Here is a 23,565-nt window from a genome sequence, read left to right on the forward strand (position 1 = left end):
GAGGGTGATTCTTGTATGTCCGATGCGTACTCTGGCGATCGTGGTGTCTTCATGTCGTGTAAGCTTGACCTTGTTTATTTTGTGTATAACTTAAGATTTATTTTATGAATATTTATATACGTTATTTATAATTAATCTTTTAATTTATATCATATTTTTCATTAGGTATTATTATTATTACACATAAAAATCATCCAATTAAATGTATATTATTATTGTTTATATATAATAAACTGTATCTATGTACTATGTAAACATATTTTTATTTTTAATTATTTAATTGTAATTTTTTTAAATTAATTGTATAATCTCTTTAGTAAAGTAAAGTAATTAATATTTATATAGTACACACTTACATATTACTCACTATTTTATACGAAAATAAATTTTATAATCGGTCACAGTAATATTAAAATGGCTCAAAAAATAAATTATAAGAAAGCCTAACAATTTAATAAATGAATGAGACACTTAACAAATATTACCGACATATTTTGTAAGGACATACTTTTAAATTAATGTTTTTTTTTTTTTTTTTTTTAATTCAAATTTGTTGTTTTTAAGGGAACACTGAAAAATGTCTAGTGTTAAGCATTTAATTATTTTAATGGACCAAGGATACGATTCTTTTAAACGTAATGACATTTTATTTCCTGGCAATAGTGTTCTAGATCAATAAAACAAAGGGTGCTCATTATACTTTCATGAATATCACCCTTTTCCAAGACCGACACTTGAATATTAATTCATTTAATTCATTATCATTATATTTACAATGTAGTTTCTAAGCAATGCTCCAAAATATTTCTTATTTAATTTAATGCGCTATTGAAATACTCTATATTTATTCCAAATCCGTGAATTTAGATTAGCTATACAATTTAGTATTTACTTATATAGGTAAATGTTTATTATAACTCGTTTATAATATTATTATATAGTTGTTTGTTTAGAATTTTCGTTTATTTCTATATTTGATTTGCATTTGATTCGAATAAAATAAAACTATAGTATTATTACCGATAATAGGTAATTAATAAGATACAATGGTTAGTTCTCCCTAATCGATTTGCAAATAAATTACAAATAATGGGTTTTTTTTTTTTTAGAGTAGATGTATTAGGTAGACAAAATCATCAATATTAATATTTAATAGTATTATAATTAATGATAATGGTTTAAGCTATTAGAGGCCTCTTCAAAAACAACTTTTACTAATAATTAACAAATTAAATGAATAAAATATCATAAAATAATGTATATGTGTTACGGTAAATTATGTTATATCGGAAATTAACGTGAATCGCCGGTTTTTTACATTATTTACCTACGAATGTGGGAATTATCGTTATTTTCTAGTGAATAACGTTAATAACCGTATGATTTGGAAAATGTTGATTTGATTATAAAATAATGGCTAGCGAGCAATGATAAAGTGACCGCTAAACTAATTGTGGTACTAATTGGGTAAATCAATAAAACTTTATCGGCCACAGATAAGGTGGCTACTAGACCGTCTGGACCTACACGGTATACAATTATTACTATACATATTATAACATCGGTGGAGCCGTGGAGGTTACATTTGAAAATATCATACCTATCGAAAATTTATACAGATTATTACCTTAGTATGTGTACAACTGTCATCGTATTTACCATTTATTTAAAATGGCTATCGATATACAGACTACCCTCAAGGGTACTAGTGTTGCCATTGCAAGACTGGTTATAATAATAAGCGTTGTGCCTGCCGTGGAGCTGAAAAATTATGTAATAGTAAATATCATGGGAATAAAACTTGTAAAAACAAATAAAAAATAATAATGCATTTTTTCTATTTTTAAAAATACCTAGGTACATCATTTTTCAAATTGTAGTATTTGAGATTCACGTGCATAACTGGTCTATAACATCAATTACCTGTGTATTTGGTAAATAACGTTAATAACTGGCGAATAATGTTAATTTCCATTTAACATAATTTACCGTAGCATATATATATATATATTAAACTGTATACGTTAAAGATAAACTATAAAGTATAAAAGTTACACGCCAAAGCTTTTGAATCCTCTCCAAAACCCTATATTAATCCACTTTTATACATTACCTACCTCAAAATCGGTAAATATATATTTTTAAATTAAACCAAACCAAATTACATGTGTTATGAATAAAGGATAGGATAATTTGAAATAATATATACCAACTGATCAAAATATTGTATAAGGTATTCAATTTTACCCTGTATTGCATTAGTCAACCTATTTTTTTCACAAAAGTTATTTAAATAATTATTCTTCTGAAGTCTATAAATCAAATTTATGCTTTAATTTATAATATAGTACCTATCACCTTTATATAGGTATATAATATGATTAATATGTAGATGAGTAAATGCATAGGTAACCTGATGATAATTATTGACGGAGATAAACAATAAACATCAGTATTCAATAACTTTGAATTAGTCTATGATTACTGACAGCATATTCAGATAAAGAATTCTGGTGTAGAAAACAATTTTTAAAATTAAATTCGTTAACTTTTATAATTTTATACATAACTAGGTGTACACTGTGAACCATTTTCGAGTGTGTAATACTGAATTTTGAACTCAAAACTTGTGTGCCGTGAATTAAATTGTTTACGTTGTGTACTTTTATATACAATTATCCTGTTCAACATCGTTCATTAAAACATACAATTCTAATAGTCAAAAACAGACTGAAAATAATAATAATTAAATGATTACGTTGGTTTTTTCCAGGACTTTTCCGTCGAGCAATACTGCTGTCGGGCTCAGCGCTGAGCAGCTGGGCTCTAGTCGAAGACCCCGTTTCGTATGCACTAGACCTGGCCAAGCAAGTGAATTGCACAATCGACGGGACCGGAAACAATCCGGAACCGATTGTGGATTGTCTGCGGGAAGTGCCCCTGGACTTGTTGATGTCCGCCGGCGTCGCGTTACCCACGTACCTGAGTGCATTCGGACCCAGTGTCGACGGTGTGGTGGTCAAGAGCAACTACCAGGAGGACGTCATCACCAATCTGCTACCAGAGTTTGACGGATACAGTGGGTCCAGCGTGGCTTTCGGTGCCCGTAAGTTTCAAAAGTTTGAGTTTGGCAGTGGCATCAACAAATACGACTTATTATTCGGTGTCGTCACTAGCGAGGCGCTCTGGCGATTCAGCTCCAACGACATACAGGTAACACGCCCACTAAACATTACCATCATATAAGTCCTATCGATTTCTTTTCTATTGCCGTGTTTGGTACAATTGAATGTACTAGCTACGACATAGCAAACCGTTGGCGCTTAATCGCGTTTCTATTACCGACGAAGCGACAACGTACGATTCGTTCTGTTGACGTTTTTTGTCGATAAAATATATAATGGATGTTTACTGGTAATGTTTAAAACGTTGAACGATAAAAAAAAAAGAAGTATTACATAAAAATAAAATAATATTATATTATATTATCATTTGTCAACGATCAATAATATTGGACATTATAAAACTCTGCGTATTCAATATCTTCTCACTATAAAAAGCATAATATAGTATTCTTTAATTCCTGACAATTTTTACCCCTCATAAATTTAAGTTTATTAAAAGAAACTATATTGTAAAATACAGTTATTGCGTATAGTATATTTCTTGTAAAAATTAATTTTTTTTTTATATTAAACAATTTTTTTTTTCATTTTGTTACTTTAAAACTTTTTGTAGGATCTATGTAAATAGCTTTTTTGAAGTAGTTTTTAATATATTCTTTTTTATGGTTTTTTTTTTTTGTATAACGCATTTTAAGTTATTTATTTCATATAAATTAGTATACAAAGAATATTTTTTAAATTCATAATAATTGCACAATTGAACTAGTTAGGTACTGTTTTTGTGAAAAATATACGATATGCATTACATAGGTAGTTAATTAATTTAAAAATGATGTTTAAATAATAATAGTAGACTGTTCCAACTAAAAAAATCTCAATGAATTACTAAGTATTATCTATTTCAGCTCTATACCTACAAAGTAATAATATACTAAAAGATTTGCTGTAAATGTATAACATAAAAGAATTCAATTCTACAAATTTATTGCACATTGAGAATACGTACAAATAGTATCCAGTTCATCGAATCCTTAAAGACGCAAAATTTAGTAATAGGATTACATTAGGAATATGCACTTAAATTCATTACGTGTAGGTATATGGTATAACTTTTTTAGTGATGGACATATTATATTTCTAAGTTTTTTTAAATTTTTATCCACTATGGTCAAGTATTTCAAAATTAAACATTTGATTCCGGTTAAATGACGGCGCAGGTGTACTAAACTGCATTCGTCTCGTATTGATTACAATTTCAAAAACAATTTCATTTTACTCGGCATCATACAATTTCCTACGATTATATTTGTATATTAATTCCATACAAATTCGTAAACGAAATGCATTATTATTGGCACTACCACGCTGTGATGGCAAAAATGAAAAACAGCAGAGGTTTGAGTAGAACAACAAGAAACTTTGGTCTCTTTAATTTCTCTTTTAGCCTTTTAGGTGTTTCCAAAATGACTCTGGAGGGAAATTTCGTTTTAACCCAACCACGTTTTTCTGTCACGTCCGATTCCCGTTCCCGCGGGATCGTCGTGTCGTACGAGAAACTTAAAAGTCCTTTTTTCCCCTTTCATCCAGTTTCACCACTGTCTCTCTGTGTCACTATTTGTCTTTTACACACTCTCTCGCTTTCTCTCTCTTTTTCACTACCTCTCTCTCTCTTTCTCTCTGTCTATACATGGCTCTGACTATCTATCTCTCTCCCAATCTCTCTATACATCTATACATCTGATGCTCTCTCGTTCCAGGCTGGCTTCGAAGGTGACCGCCGAGACAAAATCCTGCGTACGTATGTCCGGAACGCATACAGTTATCACTTGTCCGAGATATTCTTTACCATCGTCAACGAATATACGGACTGGGAGCGAACTGTCCTGCATCCGATAAACACCAGGGATGCGACGATTGCGGCTCTGAGCGACGCCCAGTACGTGGCGCCTTTAGTGCACACGGGTGACATGCTCAGCCAGCCAAAGACATCGGTTGCCGATGACCTCAACAAAGAACGGAGGACCAAATCATTTTTCTACGTATTCGACTATCAGACCAGGGACGGTGACTATCCTCAGGTTAGTGCTTGAATTCGTGTATCAAACTACTAGAGCAGTTACTATATTAGCTACTCTAAAGCAGACGTTATGATATTTTCAGATTATTATAAAATAATTTTAATATTAAGTAGTTTTGACGTTGCTAGATATTAGATGGCATATGATTTTGTAGAAATAAGTTTACAATTATAATAGTTCCATGCAACACCCAATACCGAGATCCTCGCTTACCATAACTTTACTGTACATCATATGTCTATAATTATGGCGTGGTAATAAGACAACTGACTCTCAGTGGCTGCGTATAATATATAACTTCTTCGACTCAAAATTCTAGATTTACTTAGTCAACATATTATGACGAATAAATACGACAATGCAATATAATATTATAACTACTATTTATGGTAATACTTAAGCTAAGATAAAAATATGTAAAGTTAATATTATTATTATTATTCATTATCTGTGGTTAGACAACGAGGAATTATATACAAATAGTCACTTAAAATACCTAACATTGAATCTCCACAAAAAAGTTCCATACATTTCTTAAGTAAAATAAAATTACAATTCAATATTCAACATTTTTTTGGCATATATTAAGAAATTAAATAACATTATATTATACAAAAAATGGAATTTGTAGTAGGTACTAAGATCAGATTAAATTTAAAAAATGTATTGCTTAATATTGTAATATACAACTAAAATATTCTATAAAATGATTTATTAATCATTTTAAATGAATTAATAATAATTAACAACCTATAAAAGTCATTATAAATTTCTTAATTAATAAGTGAAATAAATTTTTTTCCATATTAAAACAATAAAAATAAAGTTTTATTAATATATTATCATCTAGTCTCTAAGTCATTATTAATTACTACACTAAAATAAGACAACAATTAAATCGACTTAAAAAATTGTTCATGCGATTAAAATAAGAAATTAATGAATAAATAACGAATCAATTTAAAATGCGTAGGTACATTTAAAGTTTGCACTCTCTTGGGTTTAATCAATCTTATTGAACAAGTCTTGAAAATAAACGATTAGATTTTAAATAAATGATGATTGAGTACATCTTTTAAAATAGGTGCATAAAATATCTTGTCGTAGTGAATATTTAATATAAAAAGATGATTTGTCATAGAAATGTACAACTTCTAATAAAATTGCACCTCAAAAAATATACCTAAAATGTTTTATAATATATTTATTTTGTTCTTTTCTAGACAGTTGAAAAATTACTTTTTCTTGGTTTTGTTCAAAAAGTTAAAAATATTTTGAAACTGATATTGTTTTAAATTCGAAAAATAGATCATTCCATTATTACTAGATAGGCATATTGAAATTCATTCTTTTATTCGGCGAAAGTTTTGAATGATTTAGGGAAGTCATTTGAATTTACTATACATATGCTCTGTTTTGTTATTATCCAATTCGCGAATTTCCAACAATTTAACCAAATCGACGTGTACATTCAGTTGCAATTTCAACTTTAGTAAGTTCACTAAATCTTCATGAGTTAGATGTTTATATATATAGAAACTATAACAATAATTTTATTTCAAAAGAAAAATATTTTATCTCATCATTTTTTAAGAATAGTTTTTTTTTTTTTTTTGAAATTGAAATTAAAATTATAACTATATATTATAAGACTATCTGTGTAATAAATAGTAATTAATAATTATAATATAATGTATGGACTTATATTATATTAATGTCTGTTTTAGAAAGTTATAATTGTTAAACTCGATCATAGATCTAAAATTCACGAAAAATATAATTTTAATTATAGTATTTATTATTTGTGTATTTTCAAACTACAAAAATATATAATTTGAAAATCATAATGTAACAATAGTTTCCTATTGTTTTTTTTTTTAAATATAAAATATATTTATTTGTTTTACATTTAATTAAATTAAATACCATGGAGATATAAAAAAGTAAAAAGTCAATGTTAGTAACATCTATATAGCTGGAAAATTAGTCATAATAATATCGCTTGTTTGCTACAATATCGACATAACACAAAAATCGTCATTTTTGAGTTGTTTGCAAATAATAATAATTTTGGTGTTTTTCTTTATGCTGCAAGAACGACATAAGTGAACATACATAAATTAGCCGCTAGATGGCAGTTGTGACGTTATTGCGTTATCATTATTTATATTTATTTATATTATTTCAAATTCATTTTGTGTAAAATCATGTTTTTCGTGTTATGTCGATGTTGTAGCAAACAAGATTATAAAGTATACCTAAATTAAAGCTTATGTGACTGATGTTAAGAAAACTTATCAAAAGTTTGAAATACTTACAGGAATTGATGCTTATCATAAATACAAATATTATGTAACTAAAAGTTTTAGCAATTAACTCAAAGTTAAAAATAAATTTTAAACGCCCATTAATGTAAATAACAAAAAATTATTATAAAAAAGATATTACATTAAAAACATAATATGTTAAGTATATTGATCAAAATTACGTAAAAGTTATATTTTTTAAAGTTTCGTTTTTAATTTTTTTACTACTCAATGAAATAATGTTTATGTATCAAAATATACAATTATATTATTGTAAAACTTCGACTACAATAAATCTAAAATCCCTGTGTATTGTAATATCTTTAAATTATAATTGACCATTAATAATTTTTTTCATATTCTCTATAGAAAAAAAATATTTATCAAAAATTAGGAGATTAAATCAAAAATCAAAATTTTGATTACAATAAATTAAATTAAACCTCATCACCTACACTAGTCGCCTGTATTGTCGAAGCAGACATTTATTTATGTAAATTTTAAGACCAATAAAAAAAAGAACTTATCACGTTTTTATTTTTCATTACTTAAGCCATATTTTTTTTTAAAATAAATAAATAATTCATTGTTTGAAAATAATTATAGTAATTATAGCATCACCGTGTTTTTTCCTCAAATCAACAGGAATTTCTTGTCAATTTTTAGTAAATTTTTGCATTCACACGTATAGAAGAGATAGAAGAGATTGTAAAACAAAAATTATTACCTGGGTTCAATTTCTGCGGGTACACCTCTGCACATTATCTTATGACGTATATTATTTTTTTTATCGACCTTTACGAAATGTCTAACAACAAAACTACCACAGTAGCGTATTTATGTTGTTGGTAAGGTCTCCGGAATACAAATATAGTAAATTGTAATTCCAAACATTTTGTATAAACATCGTGTAACGTATAATATTATTATTATGTATATTATACGAACGAGTCTCATTGTGATTTGTTACGGCGTAAGACAACGTTTTTGTTTCGCATGACCATGTCGTATAAATAATACGAATATGAATAGGTTGACAAATCGTATACACACGTGGCACGTTTTTTTTGTAATATATACCTAAGCATGTATATACGAAGACACTAGCGTATGTATTATTGTTATTGATGTCATCACGGGTATATGAAGGGACGCATAACGCGTACTACACTTATATATACCGATATATACCGATGAAACACGGATAGTAAGCCATTATAATATTTCGAAAAAATGTCAGAAAGTAGATGAGTAGATTGGTAGGTAGATGGGTGGGTAGGTACCTACATTATAGACTGGCATTATATTGCTTACATGTATTATTGCAGAACAGTGGACATAAAGTGAAATGTGTATTGGGTCTCACACAATGAACTTTTTTTTAACATTATGATATTATAAAATAAACTTATCATGTTTTATTCAAAGGTTTTATATTTTTGAGCAGCTGAGTGTAACATGTTTCTGTTAAATCATTCATATGTATATTATCCTGATAAGTATAACATTTTTCTGAACATGTACAAAATATTAATATTTCGAGGTACTTAATATACAGGATACTAGTTGTAGGCATTTTTTAAATTTAGGTAAAATAATTGGAGTGGCAGAGTTATACGCCTCTCAAATTTGCTCTGAATTAGTATTATTTACTTTAAATGTTATACGCAGTATAATCTTTGACTCTTTATTGCTTAAATGATTGGTATTTACTCATCTACTTTTTCATAAAAAAATATTTTTATTTTTAATTACGTATGTTATTGAAAAATATATGGGGCTGTTAAAAATAAAAAAAAAAAACTGAAAAACTCGATCGGCTGTATTTGCAGAGTGTTGAGTGTCATACAGCGTAAATGAGTAAGCAATAGTGCGATGCATTTATATTATGTTAGATTTCAATTCAATGATGATAATAGGTACGATATAAAACCCCATTCTGAGAGGTTCTATGATGGCTGATTATATTAATGAGGATATATATATATTACTAAAAGTACTTTATTTAACTATAACTTAAGTATATCGTAAGTATTTAACTTTTAAATCATTCTAGGTATAATACTATAATAGTAGAATAATGTTAATATTTTAATAGGTTCATGGCATAAATAGCTTAAAAATAATATTAAATATTTTAAATATTCTTAAAACTTCGTTGTGTTATATAGAAATTAATAAATACACGTTGTGTCAAAAAGTTTCTAGTTCTTACGAATATTATTTTTTTAATTACAAAAAAAATTAAATCATTTTTTTCTCTGTAATGACTTGAAATGTCTATACAAATTAATTTGTCAGAATAATATTATCTATAAAGATCAAAAATGCATTTATGGCAGACACAATAAAACACAAGCTTTAGTGCAAAACAAATACATTCATCTATCCGCTCATAATCTAAAATAAAAATAGTTTATTATAATTAAATAATTTATTCTGAAAACACAACAAAGTAACTACCTAGTTTAGTTGATATAATGTATAGGTACACTATAATATTAAGACATATTAATACGAAAATGCTAAATCTGACTTTTTAATGTTTGAAAAAACTCATCTTTGATTATTGCATAGGTATCATTGTCATTATGGGTTAACAAGAGGTAGCTAATTGATCCCCCTTAAATTTAATTATTTTATCTACAGACTACTCAAAGGTTTTATAAGACCACATACAATTGAATTAAAGATATTATTCATGTGTTTGTTACCCCATTATTTTACTCTAAATTTCGTCCCTTGTAGATTATATAGGTACTTATATGCGATGCATATCGATGTTCTATTATTTACTTATATTTACTTATACTCGTTTTAATATTCCAGCGGAAAACTTTTTATTTTTTTTTCACATTTTTTATGGTTTTATACACGTGGCGTCCTGGTCCAGTCGTCACTGGGGGTTCCTATACGTCGAATATAAATTCCGCAGTTTCCCTGTCAACTCGCTACCATAGAATTTTTGATTTGCTGCTTTTTATCGGTTCTGAAATCATATATTAATATAATGTATTATAATCACATATGATCGATGATAACATTTATTTATATATTTTGTTTATGGATGGAAACTCTGTATAAAAGCGATCATAGCCAAATTGTATTTTTTCCATTTTGTAAATGAAGGAACTATCGACGGGTGAACTGTTTACCTTTTTATTATATTATGAAAGATTTTAAAGGTAAATTCTATGTTTTTGGTAAATTTAAGTGTCAATGTTCATATCTGTATAAGTTACTATTGTTTAGTGTTCACCACGTTTCTGCAAAATATAAAATTTATATTGTTTGATTTGAAACTATGTACATTGTTTGGCTAAAAACTAAAGTATTGGTTTCTTACTAGATTAACAAATATCATAAAATACTAGCTGGAGTTAAAAAATTCAAAAAATAACTTAACTATAGTGAACTATAACAAAACCATTACGTACAGGTGGTATACGCGCGTTTCCTTGTAGGTATACAAATGATTAACGCCGACATGTGGAATAGTGAGTGGGGTGGATAGGAATCGTTGTGTAACCGTGTAAGGAACTGTTAAGTTAGGTACCTATAGGAGAGGCCGTTCCGTGAGCAACAACAAAAAACTAGAGAAAAGAATAATCATTTCGCTTTTTCGCGTGATACGCGAGTTAGATCTGTCGGTTAGATAATATATTATATATACGGCTTTTTGGATTTTCTGCCCAAGTGACTGCAGTGCTCTAGTGTAGGAAGAAAAAAAATACGTCCAGCTATAACGAGATTTCTGACTTATGGGCCTTGTGTGTGTATAATATATATATATATATATATATATATATATATATATATATATATATATACATATATGTACGCATGAAATTGGTGTGCTGGCGTGCATGTGATTACTGTGTGGTGTGACGCAATTACACGGTATACCCGGAGGAATTAACATCGTCTCTCGGGTAAGTGTAGTGCAGTTATCTTTAAAAAATCATAAGAGGACATTTTATTGTGAGCGATAACGGCTGAAATTAGGAATGAGGAATCACCATTAGATTTTTGATCTGAACAATTTGAATAATATCGCCAGAATTACATACAACTATAATAATGGTATAATATAAAACACGAGAAACTACCTACCTTCTATGTGACAACAGTTTTCGCTAAATCCTTTACAGTCCTCGCAATTCCGATAACTCGGTAGGGGGGGAGGGGGTGATAATGTGTGTTTGTGTGTATGGTGTGTGTGTATTTTAAAAAAAAAACGTTAATTAACCGATGTCGTTGTCAAATAAGATGAATAAAAAAATGGAAGAAAAACTTTTTTCTATTCATTATTTTTTATACAGCATGTATACCGTATACCTAATTGATACGGTAAAATTAAATGTTTAATGCGAAATGAATAAAATACCGAGAAACCAATGTAATTTGTACACATGCGAGAAGGTAAAAAAAAAAGAAGAAAACGTGAAAAGGGAATAATATATATCGATGTACTTGCGTATACCCTTATTTATGGATTTATTCGTATGTTTTTAACCCTCTGACATCACTATGGATTAGAATAGATTTTCGACGGTTATTTATTCCTCAAGTCTTATATTGAACCATTATATAGGCCTTATATGACGCTCAGTGAGTGTACCTACGTAAACTTCATTGTAACGAGAATACGCTTATAATATTATGGCACCTATTTTTTAGTTTATTGTTTTTTTTTTCATGATAAAGCGTATGCAATGATTACATTTGAGGTATTTTTTTAATCTAAATTTAATGAAACATGTAAATAGTTTAATGACAATAGAATATTAGAATAAAGAAATATAAAATTAATCCGGAAATGTATTTTAAATTGTTTAATATATTACAAATAAATTTAAAAAATGTTGTGAATTTTATAAATTTTTCTTAAAATTTAATTAGTAAATTAATTTCTATAAACAATATAAATTTAAAAAATACTGCACTATGAGTTATGACCGTTATGTTTTTAAAAACAACAAAATATGCTTAAATATAATACTTATAAGTAGGGATGAGAACTTATAGGAGCTAAAATAGACAAAATATGCATGCAAATATACAAGGAAAAATTATGATATATGCATCAAAATTTGAAAATATGCAAAAAATATATTATAATATGCAATTTTTTCTATAAATAAAAAAACATGTTTACAATAAATTAGTATAAATAATTCGTTAAATTTTATTTAAACTGTGTGATAAAAAATTAATACTAGGTATATAAATATGAGATAGTAAATGATTGGTAGGTGTATTGATTATACGTATATTGATAGTCAGGTGATTTAATCCCTAAATAACCTGTAAATTTGTTGCATTGAACCATTTGAACCACCAAAGTTTTTTAAATATTTTCGACATCCAATCTCCGTCCTCCGACGATTATCCGAAAGAATATTTTTGTATCGCGAAAAACTTCTTTCCACATCAACTGAAGTTATGGGGGCATACTTGAAGTAAATAAGGTCATTTCCGGTTAAGTCTTCTGGCAATTCGTCCATAGATGTGATTTATCCAATAAATGATACTAATCCTAAATTTACTTTTATAAACTATTAAATTTTATTGGTTATTGACTACAAAACTTATAAAATAAAATTAAATAATAAATAATTTTATTAAATATGCATTTTTATGCACAAAAAACATGAATATGCAACTTCTAAGAAAACTACCAATATATGCAAAAATATGCAAAATTTAAATATCAAATTTCAATTCATTAGGTTATAGAACAGATTTTTAGCTCACCTAGCTATAAATAGGAGATATAGAAAAAAATATGCAAATCCTATAACTTCTCATCCCTACTTATAAGTTATAACTTTATGAAATAACATGTATCAAAAACATTAAAGTCTATAAGACAATCAACACATTTAATTATGACCATTTTTTTTTTTTTTGTACAAAAATTATTTTTTATATGCAAACAGAAATGGACAAACATAAGAAAAATAAAATAAAATGCAGTACAACATTTTCAACTTGATTTGTCCCTCTAATTTTAAGTATATCAATTTTTAATGTGTGGACTTAACTGTGTAGGTCTATCATTAAGGCGTATACCTATAAAAAAATATCAAAATTAATTTTTTCATAGTCATTGGAATATGTATTTTTTCTGTCTTTTCATTTGGCCTTAGTAATTGCAATTAAAAATGATCTGAAAATGAAATCTATCTTTATGGCCTTGAGCTCAATTCAATAATAATAATAATAATAAATCAAATGAACTTAGTAATGAATTCAATTCAATTTTTTATCAAATTTCAATTAAAAATTTTCAAAAAAAATATGTCTAAAAAAAAAATCGGTATGACGTGGAATTCTGCTGTTAAATTAATTAATTTACGGTACGCAAAATATATTTTGCATTTCATTCATGTATAATCTGCCATCAATTAAAAATCAAACATGTACAATACCTACAAATTGAAAAAAAAATGTAATATTAATTTCGATTTTAATTAATCATAAACTTCTTCTTTTAGTCTAACACAAAAGTAGTAAAATAATCAATAAGTTGATGATTTGTTTATATAATACTATATTAAATACGTTCTGTGGATAATTTTTTTGATTTGAAAGCCATTTGGGAATTTTAAAAAATAGAATAAAAATTTAAAGATCCAAATACTTTGTAATTCGACAACTTTCTAATTAAAATTCAATATTTACACATTACACTGTAGAATTTTTGATTATGAGTAAATAAAATATCTATTCGTATCACATATAAATTAAATCGTTTTACGGTAAACATATCCATTGACTTAATTCATTATTAATTGAACGTACGTGAATTTTAAAATGGTAAAGAAACATGTATGGGAACACTTTAATGATTTATAGTAAATGAAATGTAATTATAAAATACAAAAAAAAGGCTTGGCAAAAACAATTTTCGATGGCATTACATTTAAGATTAAATAAATTACATACGTCACGTATGTTTCTGTACTCTATAAGATTATCATTCTTCACACAAGCGACCTTGAGTATAAAAATCATGATGGTAAAAGGAAACAGATAAAAAATAAGATCTCTGACGTAAAATGATAAAATAATTGATAGTATTTGTTCTATTCGTAGACAATAACAGATGTGGGGTGAAAAAATTACTGATACGTTTATTGTGACATAATATAATTTTGAATAATTAATAATAATATCACTTTAAGAAGTTATGACAGTAGCTAGATTATATTAAATATGAATTTGAGCTTATTATTTAAAGAAATGTAGGTATATTTTTTTAAATTATTCGCTCACGGAACAGGTAAAATTTTTATCATGAATACAATGTTTTTTTTTAGCTTATAATAATATAATATGTTAATAATTTAATGTCGAAATTAATATTTAGGTATAAACATCCGACTTAATGCAGTTTCGTTGTTCATGATCTTTCCAAACAGTTTTAAAACAAACAGAAAATATTACAACTTTTATTTCTATACTATTAAAAAAAAAAGTTCACACGTTTAGAATAAAACTAAATAAAATGATGTTTTTAGTTTTATGATTAACGGTCTTAGATAAAGTTTCTGAAATAAGATAAAAAAAGAAGTATTTATATAGCATTATATTAAAAATATTATATATACAGAGCAACGTATAAAATATTTAAGAGTTGAAAATGTACTATTTTTTTCGTTGAATAAAAAATATAGTACGTTAGCTAGTCGTATAGGTTCTTTAACATTTTCGTTTAACATACACACTACCTATAATATAGCTACGCGCCTACGCGAGTATATGAGTATGTCAACGCCCAAATCATATACATAGGACATAGGTGTATATGTGTATATACATATATATATATTATATATACATAAATACATACATACTTACGTATATACATACACATATATTATATTATACATGTTGATATGTCGTGGTCTAGCGCAGACCAGCGAATTAAAGACAGACACTCTCTCGTTTATGATCTGTGTACACATGCAGTAACAATGCTGCGTGCCAAGAGCATGGCGTCGACCGTTACTGATATAGGTACGTGTTTGGAACGTGAAAAAAATAGTACAAACAAGTTTTCGGGGGCTTAACAATTTTACACGGCCGTTTCACACGCCGTTACGAAAAGTGCTAAAATCAGCACCGGCGGGTCCGAATTAAACACCGTAATAATTCACCGGTTGTTGGTAGGTATACCGCCTCTCTGCTCACATATATAGTTTATGGCAATATAAACTATATAATCTGTGTATGTGTGTATGTGTGTGTGTGTGTAGCACTGTAGTGGTGTCTGGTTGATAGGCATTAAAAACGTCGAGTGTCAAAATATATAGTGCGCGAGCGAGTAAAACCGTTGTTGCTGTTTATGCTAATCATGCAGACCAGATGATTTAATAATACTATATTATTACCTCTGCGTAGTTATATTACATTTACGCCTAATATAATATAAAATAATCTAATTTATTTTGTTGTACTTGGATGGCGACGGCGGCGGAACGTGCCCTCGACGGGATTTCCAAATGGTCGCGTCCGCGCCGGCCGATTTCGAGTGGCTTTATGACTATGTCTCGGGTTAGGTACCTTCATGGTACAGGGTGGGTACTGGGTAGTTAGTTGCCTGGTGCTGGTGCAGAAGTTGTTTAAAATTGTGCCGCAACGATATCGTGCGTGGCGACACCGACGACTTTTCACTCAACTGCCAGCAGACTGTCGATGAGTATGTACGTTGAAGTTACCTAACCATTATTAAGTGTGTAATGTGTATTCTTGTGTAGGTGCTCGAAACGCGTACGCAAACGTCTTTATTCAATATTAGAATAATTATTCTTTGACCGACTTTCAAAATTGTGGCGTTTGATGACCGCGAAAAAATGTAATATATTATTATAGTTATGTTATAATATGATAAAGCTACCTAAAATGGGCTTCTGATACTTGCTTGGAGAGAGGAGGGTCAGTTATAACTTTCAGAAAACTTAAGAGACTAAAATATGTTTTTTTTTGTTATTTTGTTTTTATCAATATACAATTTTTTTTTTTTAAAGATACGAACTTTGGGGCTCTATCTCCCCCTGGAGCCACCCCGAATATCTAATACTATATTATTATACGTCATTGTGCTAAAGGTTTTCTATTATGGACCACGTTTTACTGAACACAAATAACGTAATGATTGTCAAAATCCCGCAGGAGATGCGTCATAAATGCATGATGTATGTTTTTTCATCAACAATTTATATTTCCCAGTTTTAAAAAAATTGTTGTCCAATACTCAAAAATAATTAAACGAATACTATTTATTATTTTGTCGTTCGCTAAAAGTTTTAACTGCAGTTAATCACATATATTTTTAAATTTACAGTACCTAAAATAAATTATAAACCTTCTAAATAACTGCCATTAGCAACGTTTCTTATAAAACATATTCCATGAAAATAAAAAAGTATAATCATTGACATGTGTAAGATAAGATGCTTTTAAATCCGATTACCTAAAGGTACAATATGGTTTAAAACCTTGAAGTGTATAATTTACGGATAAAAAATAAAATGGGCGTGACTTATGTCCACCGATGTTAGCTATATTTAAGTTTGCAGTAGCTAATTTATTTTGCCACTTTTTACACCACTCGATATAAAAACATGCAAATACATCAACGTCAAGCTTTAATAGGTTTTACCCAATAACTACTGCTGCATGTACTCGGTAGAGTTTGTTATTGTTGTTGAAACTAGAAAGGGGCTTGAATTTTAGATTCTGATTTATTCAATATATAGTCGATCAAGCTCTTCTAGACGGCTTATTGACGGGTCAGTTTTTTATTTACAAATGTAGTATACATATTTTGAGCTTTTAGATTTTTATATGAAGTATACAGAGATCCAAATATAATAAAATGAATTTAATATTATATGCAATGATGTATGATTTTCAATCTTATTAAATTTTTCTATATTTTTAATGATCATTTTATTTTAAATTAATTGTATATTTTGAAAATACAATAATGAATTAACATTAGATAAAATATTAATAACTGAAATTTCAATTAAATACGTATCATTGATTTAAGCTTGAATATCTATGCTAATATTTTAAATGGTACTTACAAGCTGTGCTCATATAATATTAAGGTCAACGTTGTATTATACCGATACTGATAAATACAATAATAGCAAGTCAAGTCTAGAAAACAATAAACAATTTAAAAATAAATTATGGATTGTTTGTAATATTATTTATTATAATTTATTTAACATTCGGTGCAATACTAAATTATTACTCAACATACTTTCTTTATAAAAGATAATATAATATAATGTATTTAAAAACTCATTAAGGTGAAACTTTTGTAAAAAAAAACTATTAACTTATACCGTGTGTCCGCGGAACAGCGTACGGTACACTTTACCACTCATTACCCTGTACATATTTTTCAATTCTGTTTTCGGGACATTAAATTAGATTACCTATTGGATCTTTAATTTCGATGACTTACAATTTTTTTTACTCACGTATTTTACGCATGCGCAACACAACTTCACTTTTTTTAAATAGCAACCCCTATTTTGAATATAATTTTCGGATTAATGGATTTTTTTTAGTAATTTTGATCCAACAACTACTACTCTCAATCCAATATTGACCGAATGAGCGTTTTAAATAATGGAGGAACTTTCGAACAATTTATCGAGGAACTTATGTTAGTGATTTTTGTAAATTGAATTGTAAATAAAAATGTGTAGTAGAGTTTAAAATAATAAAATTAAAATTAAAAAATAAATGTTAACAAAATAATTTTTTTAAATGTTTTTTTTTTTAAATTTTAAATCGCTCTCATTCGGTCAATATTAGATTGAAAGTAGTAGTTGTTAGATCAAAATTACTTTAAAAAAATCCATTAATCCGAAAATGATATTCAAAATAGGGGTTGCCATTTAAAAAAAGGTAAGTTGTGTTGCGCATGCGTAAAATACGTGAGTAAAAAAAATTGTAAGTTATCAAAATTAGAAATCCAATAATCTAATTTAATGTCCCAAAAACAGAATTTAAAAATATGTACAGGGTAATGAGTGGTAAAGTGTACCCTGTTTCCGCGGACACGCGGTATAGAGGTATCTATGGTATACAAATACAATAAATTATTAACTATTCTGTTATTCAAAAAAAACTATAATACGGTGATTTAATTTTTCGATTCTCAGTAATGAAATAGAAATTTCGATTTTATAATGACGTAACGTGCCGTGTGCTTTTTCCTTTCCAATTAGATTTTTTTCTTTGTACTCTGTACTCTGTACTGTAAAATTATGTCCCCTTAAAATGTATTATAAATCTCAATACCTACTTTCCCTTATGGCTATTTTAACATTTATTTTCTTAGTTAAAAATTATCGGAAGACTACGTGAACTACAATTTAGCTGTATACCTTAAGATTCATCCAAAGTTGTATTCCAAAGGTATAATATTTCCATTTTTTTTTTTTTTCATCAAATGCATTAATTAATAGAAACTTTATAATTTACAAATATAAAGTTTATCATATACATAACTGTTTAGATGTATTTTTATTTGCACTCATTATTTTCAAAAACCCAAAAACAAGTGGAAACATTTTTTAATATATTGTCTTAAATATAGTCATTTAGTTGTTTTCTATTGTAGTTACTAGTTAATGGTTTATACGTGTATGCAATAAATATATTTAATGTCATAAAATATTAATTTTTTACTATCAATGTATACGGATCTTCGATTATATAAGCATTTCTAACGATACATTAAAAATACAATATTTTAAAATTGTATACAATACATTTTAAAATATATGATATATGAATATTTAATTTATTGTAGTAATATTTTATACAAAACTATGGACATATGCTATCTGTTTTTTTGGAGTAGACCTGTGTGTTTGTGGAATTAAAAAAGAATCGATGTAAGTAGTCTCTGAATTGGGTGCCGGCATTTCACATAGATTTTCAGAAAGCAAATATAATTGCTTTGTAAAATTAAAACACACTAGTAGATTAAAATTACCCCGAGTTTCCTATATTAACTAAATTCTAAATAAAAACAAATCTTACTTTATGAACATTTTAGTTTGCCGTCTTTGTTCATTTGTTGTTTAAATTTGTGCATTTTTTCATCTCAGTACTTATTTTAATATATTTGAATCATTCTAAGTTTAATTTATCGTTGGTTTTTGTGGTTTAAATCCTTATTTTGGTTTTCTTTTACGTATTTTTGTATAAGTATGAGTAACTAGAATGAGTGTTGCAATGGGGAGAGTCTAAGTGCAATGTTGTGTATTTTAGGTGTATTATCATACTAAAACGACTTAAAAATGAAGAGAATTTTGTTTTCAAGTTATATTTTTCTTTAAAATTTATACCAATATAATTTTTAATTATAAATACGTTTCAGTGAACTCTTGGACATTTTTCATCGTACCAAAGAAATCAATAAAAACTTTTTTAAACTACATTTTAGCTTTAAATAAGAATACTTTTATTTGTTGACAATTATAATATATTTTATCTCATTAATTAACATTTCAACTTATTAATACTTTGAAAATGGTGACTAAATTTATCAATACATGTAACCTACTTTTATTATAGTTGAATTGTGTATGATCTAAATCTAAATATATAGTTGTTTTTTACCTACATTTTTGATAAGGTTTCAATTATTACTAAAATTGTAATATACAATAGTGAAAATATTAATATGTTATACTAGGCAAGCAAGTTGTGTTTATAAGTATAAAGACGACGAAACACTATGAACAAAATGTTTTCAAAAATTTGTATTAAATACTTCAGTAATTTGAATTTAATATTAATTTATTTTTGAAATAAATTAAAACAATCATTAATTTATTGCGTTTAAATGACTAGTATTTTGTTAACTGCTTAAATTAAGTTAAAAATTTAATTTAATTCTTCTTATTCACTTAAGTAACATAATGGTAAAAACTATTTGTTTTTAATGGTATCTTAATACTTAATTGTTTTCTTTATAGAGGATAGGTACTGCCCACGGAGAAGAACTTCCATATATGTTTGGCGCTCCAATGGTAACTGATGGCATGAATCATTTTTCCAGAAATTTCACAAAAGCAGAAGCTTTATTGTCTGACGCTATGATACTCTACTTGGGAAACTTCGCAAGAACTGGGTAAGTGGTTTTTGCTTTGTAATCTTCTATCAAAGTTATTTTTAATTCCGTAAACAATCGTTTGTTGGGATGTTGAAAATATGATGTTTTAAAATTTGAATTTCTCGTTTCTTTTTCTAAAAAAAAAAAAAACCAAGCTGACATATTTAAATTGAAATATATTTTTCTTTTAAAAAAACAAAAACATGACCGTGTTTCTATACATATTATATTATGATAATGACATGGGAAAAACTGTATAAAATATAAGCAATATTTTTACTTTTAAGTAACTAGTTTAAAAAAATCATTTTGAGAACTATTCACACTTTTTGTATATATTATTAGACTTTGGTATTTTTCTTTATAGAATATCTTCAGCTTCGTTGATAATTGTGTGACTTTTTTATTTTTAGACATTTTTATATCAGACCTTTAATACTATGAAGTGGTGATATACATTTTCACTTTATGTTTTGATCATTAATAATCATAGATTATAAACAAATCATAGGTTATTTATTATAATCTTACGATTGTACGTAAACATATATATTTCATAACTTTGAAATTTAACGACTTACGCTTTTATTCAAATATGAGTTTCAAATGTTTTAATCTATTTTAAAATTATTTTATGTTAATTTCCGATGAGAAAACTTTCTATTTGTGTCATATGCTTTAACTTTTAATTGTATTAGGTAGCAAAAAGTTTTGGTCATAATTAACGAATTACATTTTAAATGCGTATTACATTATCAACGTTTTAGTTCCATTTCACTTTTCCGATCTAACCGTATTATAATTAAATTGTACCTATATGGTTTATTCAAACGCTAGTAGGATACATTATAAAGAGTTAACTTAAATCATATTAAACCACCAGAATACTATGGTTAAAATTTTAAAAAAAAATCTATATGACATTGGTCATAAAATGAGTTTATATATAATAATTAAGGGGTACAATGGTAATTTATATTAAAACATTTAACAAATCAAATATTTCCAATTATTAAAACGTATGAATTCAAAATACAAAAACTATTTACAGAACTGATGATTTAGTTGATAATTTAACTACCATATACCTAACTCAATTTTAAACACGAATAAATATATACTAGTTACACTTGTTACTTACACAACTGATATTTAAAGTTATACGAATTTTTTAATTTTTAGTTATGTTCCGTTTAGGCTACCAAATGTATTTAGAACTAATATTTAGCACTTCTAGCGGAAAATTATGATAACTCTCAGTTGTCAATAATTTTTTTTATGCTTGTGTATACCTTCAACGATGGTTATTGTATATAATAAATATTATCACGATTATAGATAAAACTATGATATATAGATATAATTACGTAAACTGTTTGAACTTTTAATCAATAAGTTTAGTTCTATATGACATTTCATAACTATTAAGAAAAGTTAATTTTTTCCAAATATAGTCGTGTTATCACTTACCAGTACCTATATCTTATTTAATCGTAATTTTAACCAAAACCAATAATTAAGATTATTATTATTTATTTAATTAATATTTTTGTTTTAAATTTGTTGATTTGTCATACATTTAAACTATAATATTTATAATAAGGGTACGTAAAGAAAATAATGTGTTTTAAATTATTTCAATGGTATGACATGTTTAGAAATTTAAGATATTAGAGATGATTGTAATAGACTTTAAAAAAAGGATACCGTGTAACCCGATCGGAGGAGTTAAAAGCTGTAATATATGTAACGAGCTCAGCTAACAAGGCATCTGAAACTTGATCAGGAATTATGGCGTGTTCTCAAAATGTCCCATAATTTTCATTTAACGATTTAAGCGAAGCGGATAATTTGACAGGATAGAACATTATCACTTGTTGTGAGATGTACACACGATAATTCTATAAGTTTTAATAAGGAACCTTACAAGTACTGAAATACCTATTGGAGTATACATAATATTATTATAAAATAGTAAGAGCTTCGCCATAGAAGTTCCAACCAGAAATTTATCAAAAAGTTACACATCAGGTATTAATATGCATAAATTGCATACATATAATATTTAATTCAAACACATTTTACTTGCATATTTGCTTTTTTAAAAACCAAATAAAATTTTGTAATAATACGAAACGGATAGACGGGAAGCAGGCATCTCAAACATCCTGTCAGAATGCCCTCCACCCAGACAACATAAGACAAATAATAACCTTATTATTACTAAGTCCAACCTTATCAATAGTATTTAATATGTAATTTATATAACATGTAAATAATTTAGAGTTAAACTCATTGTTGCCAATGTCCATTATAGTTGCCGAGTTAATTCAAATAAAAAAAATATATTATAATAACGTTACTGATGCGAATGCAAATTTATGTTATGTTATACGTTCCATGTTATGTGAAAATCGACAACAAATTTTCCCTGAAATAAAGTATATCGTATAATATGTTGACACAATAAAAATATATTTTAATGATAAAGAATATACATATAGTGATTAAGAATTAATGTCCGTTTGTATTACATAGGTATTAATAAATTCATAATGATTTCCATTTCTATTATAGTATTGCAAATCTAATAATTATGGCTTCTGATCAGACTTAAGATTCAAATTAACTTGGAATAAAAATACAAATTATTCGTAAAAAAATGATTTTCTTTATTAAAATATTAACATTTTAATAGACATTTCGTCAGATACAATTATTTTTTTACTGCAATCTTCGTGCAAATTATATAACAAAAAAAATTTTTTTTAAATAAAAGTCGATTAAAATATTCAACACTTTGTTCGTCTAATGATCGGGTTGATTATAAAACTACTTAAACATTTTCCAGGTTTAACACAAAACTTAAAAAGCGATCAGTGTAATTTTAATGATTA

The 23,565-nt window shown here is 27.1% G+C and overlaps 1 protein-coding gene across 2 annotated transcripts in view; it reads left to right on the forward strand.

Annotated features, from left to right (window-relative positions):
• LOC107165601 (neuroligin-4, Y-linked-like) overlaps nucleotides 1–23,565 on the forward strand; it is a 354,388-nt gene that overhangs the window by 313,569 nt on the left and 17,254 nt on the right. For both annotated transcript variants that reach the window (XM_089222255.1, XM_015513924.2), the window contains exons 4-6: nucleotides 2,774–3,213; nucleotides 4,883–5,203; nucleotides 20,532–20,686. In XM_089222255.1, the coding sequence (XP_089078381.1) occupies nucleotides 2,774–3,213; nucleotides 4,883–5,203; nucleotides 20,532–20,686 (916 nt within the window). The remainder of the gene's footprint in view (nucleotides 1–2,773; nucleotides 3,214–4,882; nucleotides 5,204–20,531; nucleotides 20,687–23,565) is intronic.

This window comes from Diuraphis noxia, unplaced genomic scaffold (assembly GCF_037042655.1).
Source record: "Diuraphis noxia isolate RWA-SAM2 unplaced genomic scaffold, SU_Dnox_SAM2 contig0003, whole genome shotgun sequence".
Classification (NCBI taxonomy): Eukaryota; Metazoa; Arthropoda; class Insecta; order Hemiptera; family Aphididae; genus Diuraphis; species Diuraphis noxia.